This window comes from Xylocopa sonorina, chromosome 6 (genome assembly GCF_050948175.1).
Source record: "Xylocopa sonorina isolate GNS202 chromosome 6, iyXylSono1_principal, whole genome shotgun sequence".
In the NCBI taxonomy this organism is placed as follows: Eukaryota; Metazoa; Arthropoda; class Insecta; order Hymenoptera; family Apidae; genus Xylocopa; species Xylocopa sonorina.
Window position 1 is genome coordinate 3,321,753 of NC_135198.1, and position 13,310 is coordinate 3,335,062.

At 36.2% G+C, this 13,310-nt stretch overlaps 2 protein-coding genes across 3 annotated transcripts in view; both read right to left on the bottom strand.

The window, feature by feature from the left end:
* Positions 1-1,257: 1,257 nt before the first annotated feature.
* On the bottom strand, positions 1,258-9,434 carry Bel (ATP-dependent RNA helicase bel). The gene is made up of 8 exons (XM_076896649.1): positions 9,117-9,434; positions 8,187-8,268; positions 7,191-7,741; positions 6,465-6,934; positions 6,067-6,371; positions 5,669-5,968; positions 5,315-5,578; positions 1,258-5,220 (listed from the first exon to the last, which is right to left on the bottom strand). Exons 1-8 carry the CDS (start codon positions 9,159-9,161, stop codon positions 5,123-5,125), a joined length of 2,115 nt encoding a protein of 704 aa, XP_076752764.1. The 5' UTR covers positions 9,162-9,434; the 3' UTR covers positions 1,258-5,122.
* Positions 9,435-9,888: 454 nt separating this feature from the next.
* Rpl8 (ribosomal protein L8) overlaps positions 9,889-13,310 on the bottom strand; it is a 309,715-nt gene continuing 306,293 nt past the window's right edge. Inside the window, exons 1-5 of one of the 2 annotated variants that reach the window (XM_076896721.1) lie at positions 11,534-11,618; positions 11,115-11,262; positions 10,783-10,924; positions 10,301-10,614; positions 9,889-10,123 (exon numbers count right to left, since the gene is read on the bottom strand). In XM_076896721.1, the coding sequence (XP_076752836.1) occupies positions 9,944-10,123; positions 10,301-10,614; positions 10,783-10,924; positions 11,115-11,252 (774 nt within the window). In that variant the 5' untranslated portion in view covers positions 11,253-11,262; positions 11,534-11,618 and the 3' untranslated portion in view covers positions 9,889-9,943. Of the gene's footprint in view, positions 10,124-10,300; positions 10,615-10,782; positions 10,925-11,114; positions 11,263-11,533; positions 11,619-13,310 lie in introns of those variants that run through there. The other variant, XM_076896722.1, reaches the window with a different exon arrangement.

Below are 13,310 nucleotides of genomic sequence, written 5' to 3' on the forward strand. Positions count from 1 at the left end.
GTCACTTTGCATAATACTATAAATAAACGATTGAATCACTAAATGAGTGAACATTTAAATAATATATGATCCATCGTCTTTTATGAGGTATTTGTAACAATATTGACACTCTACATCATTCTTCACGGAACACACATGTTGCTTTACCTAAGCACAAGGTTGCGCATGCTTTCCAGATTGCGGCCGTAACTTATTGCTAATGAACAAGTGTAATACATATTATGTATTATGTGTATGTTGTTATATTTCGTAACATACACTTCATAAGGTTAAGTCGACTTCTTTTTTTAAATGTCAGACACTTTATTTTTATTACTTCATTCAATAGCCGTACGACGTACAGATGTTTGCAGATTCTTTTCCTACTTGTCGTATTTTTTTCTTTTTTTTTTCGATTCACCTAATATAGCGTGTAAATGTGCAATTACTAATTAAGAGACCGACAGAATGGTACGTTCACCGTTCCATAGCTTTTGTTTCTTTTTTTTAACTCTTTCATTCACTTTTTGCCATTTGCTCGCCACCTCAGTGAAGTAGATATATAGTAGTATCATTAGAGTTACAAGTGAATGATAACGACAAGCGTCATTTGCCGCGGAAAAATAAAACACAACCCATCGAGACTCGTATCGGGAAGCACGACAAATCTGTCCTGCTTCCTTTCAACTTTGTTCTTTCCCTTTATACATGTGTCTCTTGACTGCGTTCTCAATTCGACGACAAGCGACGCTTCCCGATTAAATAACATCCATAAAAGTTAGAAGACCTTTTTTGCCATCCCACCTAGTTTTTTTTTGCCCACAAAATTTGTTCAACCTACGCGTGTGCTCTTTTCGTTTCGTTACTCACACTCTCTCTCTTTTTTTCTCACTTCCACCTCGCTCACATTCATAATCACGCGCGTACGATAACTCGATGCATTTTTTTCCATTTTATCTTTCTTTTCTTCCGTTGAGTATTAGGATTTTCCTTTTTTTTCCTCCACCTTAAACAGAAAACTGTTCGAGGTAGACACACACAATAAGCGCATACAGATTTTTACTGTTTCTCACCTGGAGCAAATCGAACAAGAGTGTTCAATTGAATTTTTGAATATGCGTAACGTAAAAATTAAGAAAGAAAAACTATGATCTATAGCATGTGACAACAATAAACTGTATACGGCAGCAATTTTACGTGCTCCGAATTGTTTTCGACACTGTTGCGTGTTGTACACTATAAAATATAATTTACAATGTTTCTCTCTCTCTCTCTCTCTCTCTCTCTTTCTCTACCCTTTTTTCACTCTCCTCTCTTTCTCGTATGTGTGCTTTGTAATTGCGCATTCTTTTCGTAATAATGATTGCAGTCACAGTCAAACGCCACCTTTGTTTACATAATATGTAATGATTACTATTCGTAGCCCATCTCACATTTCTTCGCACTACACTTTAGTTGATCTTCGTCCGATCATTTCACTCTGCGCAGATCCATAAATGTTTTTCTAAGGCTGCTCGTCCGATATATTTTAGAGGACCAAACATAATGTTCAAAGGTATTTGTACAGTACAAATATATACGACTGTTCCTCCGAAAGTAATAACATAAAAAATAAATACTTAACACGTTAATAAATAGTCTTGTTTATTATACCATTTTTCTATTTTTTTTTTCTAAAGATGCTAATACGTTCTAAATCAATAATACCGTACTTGAATTTATACATTTACCAGTTACGAAACTGGTGGACATCTGACTATCCCATAAATATTTGTCAATTTTTAGCTTTTTTTCCATTTCCATTTAAATATGAAACACATACAACGACAGCTATCTTAAATTCGATCACGATACTCGAACACCTGTTGGCTCATAATACAGAGAACAGAAAGAAAAAAAGACAAAAAGTAATATGCATGGAATTAATGATATCGCAATTATTCGAGTACAACACCGCTGTTACGTATAAAAATATCGATAATAAATAGTAAAGAAACAAGTACGAAAATATTTTCGTGTATAATTGTTACTTGCATAATCTCTGTCCACCACACATTACTCGTAAATGAACATATTAGTTCCAACTGCACAAGATTAATAACTTACACCGACGCGTCATATGTATTCGTTGCCCGAGTGAACAACTGGACAGTAGAATCCAGAATTTCTTCGATTCGAAGTATATCTACAGAAGTTTCAACACGGAATTGGTGGTAAAACTTTGACAGAATTAACCAGATTCCGTTTAATACAAATTTCGTAAATAAAGAAAATATATATATACACATACATATATATATCTTGTTTATAAGAAAACAAAATTCAGGATAGTAGTGTCCAAAAGTCACTTGTTACTTTTTTTTCCCCGTATATTGCAATAAAATAACGCAACGCAATTACAGCAAAGCCGTTATGCAAAGTTTGCGCGTATAGTACCCATCTACGAGATCGACGTAGACGCTTTTATCGAAAGAAAAAAAGGATGAAATAATAGTAAATAATAATTAATAATTAATAATAATAATAGTAATAATAATAATAGCGATAGTGATACTAGTCGTAGTAATAGTAGTAGTATTACGGCATGTGAACTACTATCTCTTAAATAGACTAAGGTCCAACTGAACAATTGTGCCGTAAAGTTGTACACTATATAATAACGAAAAAGTGATCGATCACTTTTCGTTGTGAATCCTTCTTGTAATGTTCTTGGCAGGGCCTCCGAGTTGACAAACGGACTCGACGACAAAAATCAATCAATATTAGAATTTGAAACCACACACACCATATGGTCGGAAGCCAACAATATTATTCGTAAACACTATTTTGAAAGTTCTAGTTGAAATAATCGTTCCCCTTTTTCGGCAAAGGGGCATTCACACCTTGGTCCACGGTCACACGGCATACGATTCACGCACGCGATCGCACTATAAATCTATTAATATAACAGGTATAAGTATGACATGTCTAAAAATCCTGTCAGTTTGTCACGCAAATTGAATTTGTACTTTTTCTCACATAGATTAGGTAAGAATCCGACACGTTTGCACGAAAAGATATCGACATTCTATAAAGCCCTACCAACATCATCATCAACCAGTAATGACGCGTTTCGCTGTTATTATCTATTATTAATGCGCGCTTTTTTTTTTTATTTTAAGTAGAAACAATGCCCGAAAAAACGTGTTTTCAGGACTGTGTAAAGAGCCTAGCGTTCAGCCCTCCCCGATCGGACAACAGCCACGTTGTTCTTGATGTTTTATTCACTTTTAACGACTTAATATTCCCATTCTCAGGCTCAAATAGCTGAGCTTCATATGCATTCCTGACATTCAATACCGATTAATTAATACATTTAATATTTGTATTTCGTTTAAATTGTTCATTTTATCAATTCACATTGGAAATTGAATGTCACAAGATCGTTCGATATCACAGTCGTTTTTCAATTATTTTAATGTTTATGTATTTACGAATATTACTTATGTATGTATATATATATATATTATATATATAACGTATCGTACTGATAAATACAGTTATAAAATATGAGTGCGCCTTTATGCCTCCTTTATTTCAAAGGGCTTGTTTTTTGTATATGTTTCTTTATTTTTTTTTGTCATGTAAAGTTGAGCCAACTAACGCTGCATGTATTTTTTGTTTTTGTCTCTTTTGAAGTTCCCCTCTGTAACTGCAACCGTATATTTTTACCAGTTTTTTCGTTTTTGTTTAAATGTAAGCTTTCTCGTTCTAGAGCACTCGCATCCAGTACTGCGATCTAAGATTTTTTTCTTTATATAACGCACCGTACCAGTTTTACAGGACAACGTCTTTGTTACGTTTAGAAATATCCAATTAGAGTACGTTAAAATTCAGGTACAAACAATATACCTGACGCTCGCTGAAAATGTTCCAGCCTACTCTATAAATACAATGACCAAACATTTTAAAATAAAATAACTCTTTCGAATTAAAGAGTTACGGCAAGCAACATGTTTACAGCGTCGTACTTTGTGAAACTTACTTATATATTAACAGGACGCGTGACAGAAATATAAGTGAGATTTCTAAAAGTATCTTAAGACGCAGCCTGTGTCTCTCTTTTCGTAACATCAAAGTTCTCGACTATTGGACACTTTACGCGATTTTAGTCGATTAAACCGTGATATTGCCGGCGCAACGTCGTCTGTCTGGGGACGGCAAAACAACAAAGTACCATTCGTCGCTGGACTATAGTAAATTTAAAACAGGAATCGTGACGAAATCTATGGCGATGGCGATAATGGCGTATCCTAGGCGCCTAGTCAGATGTATATGTATATATGTATGTATATGTATATGCATCAAAAAGAAACAAACAAAAAAGAAAGGAAAAGAGGGCGCCATTAGTTTAAATTAAAATTACACAAGTTACTGGCCATTCAGGCGAGAATTAATAAAGCACTTGTGCATTTTAAAGCTCTCTATGATTACTCAAATCTAGACGCCACGATTCACGAAGATACGCCCACCATGTCCTTCGAAAATTGAAATAATGAAGCCACAACGAGCCCCATAGTCTCGACAGGAGTTCTAAAAAATTTCACTAAGTTTTTCTTCACCTACTATGTGTCATATCGTTATGTCCTAACTAGAACATTAACGACTGATCGATTTGATTCATTAGTGATTATACTACTTGTGTTCTTCCAACACGCACGGCAACGAAACCTTGGATGGATCATACATTTTTTTTTCTCTAGCTCTCCGACAAATCCTGCTTTTCTAACTCTTCAACAGCGAAATCATTGTCATACGATGACTATCTCCCACCGATATTTTAATGCTTGAATTGCACTTAGGATTTGTCGATCTCGTGTTTCGTCGCACGCGAATAAAAGTATTTATGGAATTGAGAATAAACACAATTACATTAGTTTCTTTTAGTTCGAAAATTGTAGTGCACAGGCAGTCAGCGAACGTGATTGGTATTCTTTATACGTGATACTGTCTTTCTCTTGTGTAGTATACGTATTACGCGCGCGAACACGTGCGTGTTGTATATCCGATGTGTATGTCGTACGTGTCTTTCTTACATATATTTGAATTTACGTGTACAGTAGTAATAATGGTAAAAGTGGAAATAGAGACAATGATAATGATTTTACTTGTCCCACCAATCAGGATCATTACTGCTGACGTTGTTAGCAGAACTATTATACGATGAGCTGTTATAATTACCTCCATAATTTCCATAATTTCCTGTAGAAGAAAATGGTTTATGGGTATAAATATATTTTGTTACTTATCGATAGAAATAATTTCAGATGAATTTAAGGTAAACATATAAATTAACCTCCATAACTGCCAGGCCTGTTGGAGGAACCATTATTACGGGCAGATCCGGAGCTAGGTTGCTGACGATAATCTCTTGCACCAAAACCGCTGCTAAATCGGCCTTTTGTACTACCAGCTCGACGAGATCCACTTCCAGCATATCTTGCTTCACTGAACATATCGTCTAACCAAGGTGGAAGTTCTTGATTAGCTTCAATTAGTAGAGACACCAGGTCACGCACCAAGTTATGATTCTTGTGGTTGAAAAATGATGTTGCTAGACCTGTTACATAAATATTTATTATTATTTATATCACTAAATATATAAAACGCATCTCATAATTGATGTGCAAGTAACAAGAAAAAAACGAACCTAAATTTCCCATACGACCGGTACGGCCAATTCTGTGGACATATTCTTCCACATCTCCTGGTAAATCGAAGTTTATCACATGCTTCACGTGTGGAATATCTAGTCCACGGGCAGCAACAGCTGTAGCAACAAGTATGGGCGCTTTACCAGCACGGAAACGTCGTAAAGCGTCTTCTCGTTCGCGTTGCGTTCTATCGCCATGAATGCTGGTAACTGGATATCCCATTTGATGCAAATAATCTTCCAACATATCTGCACCTTTTTTTGTTTCCACGAACACCAAAGTTAATGATTCAGCAGCTACGAATTTAAAAATATTTATGTTACACCTATATATACATATATATGATACATATCAAACCGTGCTTCGTGATACTTGTATAATTTCTATAACGTACAAGAATCCGTGAAATTGTGAGCTTGAAGTAGATCAAGCAAATAAGAGCGCTTGTCGTGTTCTTCCACCCATACAATTTTCTGGGTAATGTTCTCAGACGTAGAACCGACACGGCCTACAGCTAAAAAGATGTAGTTACTAAGGAAATCTCTTGCCAACATTTGGATTTCTTTCGGGAACGTAGCCGAAAACATAAGAGTCAATCTTTCTCCTGGAGGAGGCATCGTGTCCTCTTGAACGATACGTCTTATTTGTGGCTCGAAACCCATGTCCAACATACGATCCGCTTCGTCCAATACTAGATAACTAAAAAAGAAAATGAATATTAAACGTTGATTAAAATATTATTATCCTTGTTTAAGAAATGAATTACATCTTGTGTATTCTGTGTATGCGTACCGGCAATTGTGTAAACCAATTTTGCCTCGACTTAACATATCGACAAGGCGACCTGGCGTTGCCACAAGAAGATGGCAGCCACGATCTAACTCTCGCATTTGATCTATAATATTCGAGCCACCGTAGACAACAGCAGGGCGCATACGTGATCTGTATGCGAATTTTCGTGCTTCATCATATATTTGTGTGGCGAGCTCTCTTGTAGGTGCTAATACCAGACCTAGCGGGTATTGTTTACGCTTGCCAACATTGGTGTGTGATGGCGGTGGACGTGGCCCGCTTTCGTAAATCTGATTTAATATTGGCACTAAAAAGGCCGCTGTTTTACCAGACCCAGTTTGGGCACAGGCCATAACATCACGGCGCCCGATAATAATCGGTATCGCGTATTTCTGTACTGGTGTTGGTTTATCATAACCAGCTAAAGTAATGCTATTTTTTATTATCTCCGTCAGCTTAACCTCGTCAAACTGTAAAAGGAATAAAATGTTCAGGTAAACATGATATGGTTAATTACTTAATATTATACGATTATAATAAAGTTTTAGTATTGCCATAGAATAATATAATACTTCTATGCGCGTTAGGAGCGACGGGTTATAATTGATAAACAATGAAGTTCGCACGACGGCGTACTCGCTAAGCGATACAATTCTGAGAACGTAACGCACCTTTGGCGTTAAACGAAGCATATCTGTATATTCCTATCACAATGGTAAAACTTACAGATGTGATGTGTGGAGGTATATTATCTCCAGTAGCCTCAACTGGGATATCCTCATATTTACTAAAGTTAATGCCAGTATTCCCAGTACCAAATAATTCCACCTCCAGTCGTTCGTCTCTGGGAGTGGGAATTGTCCAGTCGATATCAGAGTTTCTTCTGCCTCCTCCTCCCTCCCTTTCGTCCTTCCACCTACCGCCCATTCTGTGATCGTTTCTATTCTCCTGCCAGCGTTCGTTCCTAGGCTCCTGCCAGCGATCATTTCCGGAGCTAATCGGGCGATCCCGCTCTCGTTGTTCACGCTCGGGATTGGGATATCTGAAATCTCTTCCATTTTCTTGATTCGCGCTACGTTTGTTCCGTCCACCGAAATTTCCAAAATTCCCAAAGTCGACATCGCGGGATCGCGAATCCCTGTAACCTGGGCCACCTCTGCCCCTGTCACGATCCCTTTCCCTTTCCCTCTCGCGATCACGTTCTCCACCTCTATCTCTGTCGGAAAATGGTCTCGAGTTGGAAGAAGAATGGTGATCTCCGCCAGAAGGCGCGTTACCTACGAATAGTCAATTGATGTTAAAATTTTCATTCGTTGCTTCTTACACAAATAAGTTCAAGTAATAAATGCTTTTGTTTAAAGTCAGTATCATCGACAGATTCTACTGACTCATAAATTTTATCAGTAGAAACATTTCAGAGAAAAACATTGCAAGAGCTTATTTCTGTTATCTTCTAAAAAATGGAAGACATAGATTTGCTCTTGTGTTCAGTCTATTATATTGTATCCTTCAAGTTCAATTTTGATATGATATCATTCAACATTCTTTACTTCTAAGCTAATGGTTTCCTTAAATAACTTTAATGCACAATATATACATGAATAAAGGTAATTTAAATCTTGAATTGTTGAGTTTTCCTTTTAAAATTTAAATAACATAGCTAATGAAAGTTAAATATAGATATAACTTAATAATTGGTGAAAATACATATTAAATACTTACTTCCAGACTTATTTCGCAAATGCGGTGGTACGTAGCGACCCCCACTTGGCTGGCGGGAGCCCTGCAAGTCCAGACCAGCTAACTAAAACATATAATGTAAATGTTTAAAATCCTTTGAATTATATAACAGCAGCAAGTAGATAATTAATTTTTTAAAGATATAATATGCAAATGCTTCATTTAAAAAAATTAATTAAGTGATATAATTTATCACCATGTACATTATGTCGTCGAACTATGGCCGAATAATTAGATAATGACAGAACGAATTCAACCAAGTGTTGTCAAAGGAGAAATAATAAAAATTGTACAACAAAATATTAGGTAATTATATTCTACGTGCAGTTAAATTTGTGTAAGTCGAATCTACGTTAACATATAGGTGACAGAAAGGTACTGTTCATGCTTTTATCAAACAATTAACTATTTGTCGTTTTCTTTTGGTAAAGGATTAAATATTTGCTAAAGGTACATATTGCACATATGTGAATTTGAATAATAAAATGGTAATTTTCCTTTTTTCGAGTAAGTGCGATCTCTATATGCGTAAAATTTAGTACGAAACCATACGCTGTATGCAATCCATCTAGTCATAGGAATAAAAAAGCAATGCGAGAATGCGTCACGGCACGAGGCATGCTGTTCCCAGAATTGGTTACCGCCATTACAAAGCTGTACGTCATAAACGAACCCAACGATGGTCCATGTTCATAGAATTTTTGATGCAGGGAAAGTATGAAAAAGCGATTGATTAACGGAAATACGGATTGTTAAGTAACGCTTGTTAATATGTAGAGGGGATCGAGTGAAATAGAATTTCGAAAACGGCATAAAACATAATGAAAGATTTCGATAGAAATGGTAAAGAGACGAAACGATACGCTGAAACAACAGTTGACAAAATAACAAGAAGCCTTTCGTGTATTTTACCTGCTGCTCTAGACCTGATCCATTCTGGTTGGCTGCATTACTCATATTACTCCGCCTCGGTGCGTATTTTTCGTGGCTCTGCCGTAGAAGCTCTTTAGCTATTCCTCGCCTAGACAATCAACTAAGCAAAAAATTTCAATTGTTCGCTCCCTTTTCTTCCCTACTTTCGTTCTTCTGCTGATGTACGAACAGAATTCGTCGATTAAGTCAAGTAGTTAGAATTATGGTTTCCTGCTTGTCGCTATTTCGATACAAAGGAAATTCGAAGACTGGCTACGGATGAAAGGCCTCTGGCCACACTTGACGTCGACGCAACAAAAATGGCCGAGCGCCGAAATATCGCTAGCAAGATGGCTGACGACGTATATCCGCCGGATATCGAGGATAACTAAAAGAGTACGCTCCGCTGGACAATTTCCCGATTGTTTAACATTTCCGTTACACCTTCCTGTGTTAAAGAACGAAATGAATTTACGGCTTACGCATGGTATTAAAAAGTAAGATCTATGAACACGTTGCGTTACTTTTTCAATTTACTATCTATTGGTATCCCTGTTCGATATATTGACTATACTCTAGTTTCAGAGTAAATTGCTACGTAACTGTGTATGTGTGTGTGTGTGTGAGAGAGAGATAGACCTAAAAATCAAATGCCAAATGTTAAAAAAATAATACCATAAAAGGTACTATTGCAATAGATTTTTGTACACGAATTTTTTAGCAAATGTATGTGCAAATAAATATGCTAGGAATAACATTGTGACAACATAACTTGTGTTTTTCGAATGTTTTATTGTATAAGTCCCAAAATTTAGTCAACGTTTAATCTAATCGTCTTTCTTGGTGTCGGTCTTTCCACCTCGGATTCTTCCTGTACGACGAGCAGCAATAAGACCGATCTTACGACCAGCGCTGGTTCCACGTTTAACCGTAGATGCTTTACCAATGTGTTGATGGTTACCACCACCGTGAGGATGCTCGACAGGGTTCATAGCAACACCACGAACCTATAAAGAAAATATAATTATAAATCTAATACTATATAGTACTTGCATACGCATTGCATTTTCATAATGCTCAGTTAAATATTTTCAACAAATTATTCAGGTTTCAAATGTCTAGACATCATTGACACATATTTTCATATTAGTGTCAGGTTTTAAAAGTATCATCGAACAGTGTACCTTAGGCCAGCAGTTCCTCTTTGCCTTGTATTTATGATAGGCACGGCCAGCTTTAAGGATTGGTTTATCAATACGTCCACCGCCAGCAACAATGCCAACCATTGCTCTGTTATTCGATGGAATGACCTTTTTAGCGCCAGATGGCAATTTCACTCTAGTCTTTTTTGCATCGGGATTGTGAGCTATAACTGTAGCATAATTTCCCGATGCCCTTGCAAGTCGACCTCTGTCTCCAGTTTTTTCTTCCAAATTACAAACGATGGTACCTTCAGGCATTGTACCAACAGGCATCACATTTCCAATTTGAAGATTCGCTATTACACAGAATATTCTATAATAGTATTTTCTTATTATCGCTAACTGGGAAGTTGGTTAAAATATTTTATCAAGTACCATAGAAGTACAAATATGAAATACAAATACCATAGAAATATAAATGTTAACATGCTTCATGTAATCCATTCCAATTAAAATTCGCTTACCCTTTTTCCCGCAATAAAGAAATTGGCCGGTGTACATTCCTTCAGGTGCAATAAATAATTCCTTACGAGTTTTGAATTTGTACGGATCTCTGAAATGAACAACAGCCAATGGTGCTCCACGACCTGGATCGTGAATGATATCCTATAAATGTTATCAGAGTGTTTAACAGAAGAATGCGAACAAGTAAAATTTCATACACTATATATTAAAAAACCTCAGTAAGAGCCTCTATTTAATCTTCAAAGTTTTATTCGGTAGTAGGTATTTTAGAATTCATCATGTACATAATTAATGACAAAGATGTTAATGAGAATTACGATGCTGAACAAACCTTAACAACGCCTTTGATGTATCCATGCCTTTCAGAGAAATCTAAGGAGCGAAGTTTAGGTGCTCCCTTTCTCCTTTTTGTATGGGATCTGAAGACAGACCCAGCACCTTTACGCTGAGCACGAATTACACGACCCATGGTTTAAAACCTGCAATAAAAAGTAATAATGAAATATTAAACTGTTTTATTCTTACAATACCGAATACAATGTAAAGCGTGACACTATGTTCTCTGCAAACATAACCTCCAAACGATACAAGTCAAATATAACAGAACTTTCTTTATAAAAACTAAAATATCTATAGAAAGATGTAGGTAATTAATAAACTTTCTCAACCAGTAATAGTTTTACAGCAGATGCATTTTATTTAAATAAATCTGAAGGGATTTTAAATGAAAGATAATCACAGATCACATACCAAGTGTAACCGATATCAAATAGAGAAGGACGTAAACGGAAGTTGGGCTAACCTGTGGCATTTAAGTTGGCTGCGGTGCTTGCCCGCCAAAATATGTAATTGAAAGAATGCCTGTTATAAAAGTAACTAAAATTTGAGCTATATTTTAAACTTTTATTTAGAGCAGATGATTAATCTATTCTATATTTTATTTGCGACGTAATTAGTATATACAAGTGCATACATGCAGGATGATTCATTTGCAAATGATACAGGATACATCACTTGTCTGACAAATTTTTACAGCTGATACTACACCTTGAAAGCAACAAAAATTTTTAACCCGGCTTTCTATGGAAAGATTGTAACGATCAATTTTACTAAATGGAAATAGAGGATGCTGTAACATCGCAGTGTCCATATGTCTATATATATTAAATAAAGAAATTTTATAATTTTCATCGAATAGAAAGGGTAAGATAAATTATATCTCCCGCTTTAGAGACAGGAGAGAGAAAGATATACAAGAAAGCTATAAGAAAGAGTGAGATAGATGATACCGACCTTACTCTGGAACCCCTGGCGCCATCTCTGCGAAAACTGGTCGCTCAGCGTTATTGGCAGCGAAGTGAACTACCGAAAGACTCGTGGCGCCATCTATGCGGGAAGTACTGACACTAAATACCGACTATTTCAGCGCTTCTCCGAGAGATGGCGCTAGTGCTTCAGTAGTTTACTTCGCTGTCGATAACGCTGAGCGACCAGTTTGAGCACTTTTCATAGAGATGGCGCCAGGGGTTCCTGAGTAGGATCGGTTAAATCTGTCTCACTCTTTCTTATAGCTTTTTTATATGTCTTTCTCTCTCTTACCTCTAAAGCGGGAGATATACAGGAAATTACAACAAAATTACTGAAATGTACAAGAAATGACAATAAAACTAGTAAAATATACAAGAAATTATACTAAAATTAGTAGAATGTACAATAAATTAAAATGTAACTATATAAATATACAGTAAATTATAATAAAACTAAAGTTTTATATAATAGAAATCGTTATAATATAATATTTTTTCTATCTACCGATGCAATTAAGTAGTTTAAGGTATAGTTAACTTTTTTTTGCCTTCTAACTTAAATTACAACTTAAATAATTAGAAAATTTACAATCCAATGGAAAGTTTCAAAGTCCTGAAAAGAATTTTGAAAGTTTCGACTGAATTGCAAGCGACTTAAATCTACGCACGTAGTCCTTAGCATGATATCGTTTTCGAGAAATTAATTTTCACAAAAAACGTTATCAAGTATCCAGGTCTACCGACATGGAGGTGATTACGTAAGGGCCCATCCCTAAATTCCCTAATTCTATCCACCCTCCATTACACCTATGTGTTCTCGGTACAGAAGGTACCGAGGACTGACTCTACTTGTGAATTTAAAACGACTAGAATCTATAACAATAGGTATTCTATCTGCCAAACACTAACTGATGATGATCATTCGGTTGCCACAATCTATAGCAGACATTTTAATACATTCGAAACCAGCAACTCATCGATTGGGTCATACAAAATCTCATTCGTATAGCTAGTGACTTGACGAGGTGGATCATATTTCAAAATGGTGGGTAGTCAGTCGCCGAATCAATGGCAGCTCGCGGTTAAAGTTAGTGGGGGTGTCGCACAGTTCTGTACAAATCGCGTAAAGTCGCGCTGATTGCTGCGTTAAGATAGATGCAATTGCTTACGATGGAAGGTATAAGTTAGATTTCGTCTACAGGGTGAAAGAAAGGTCTACA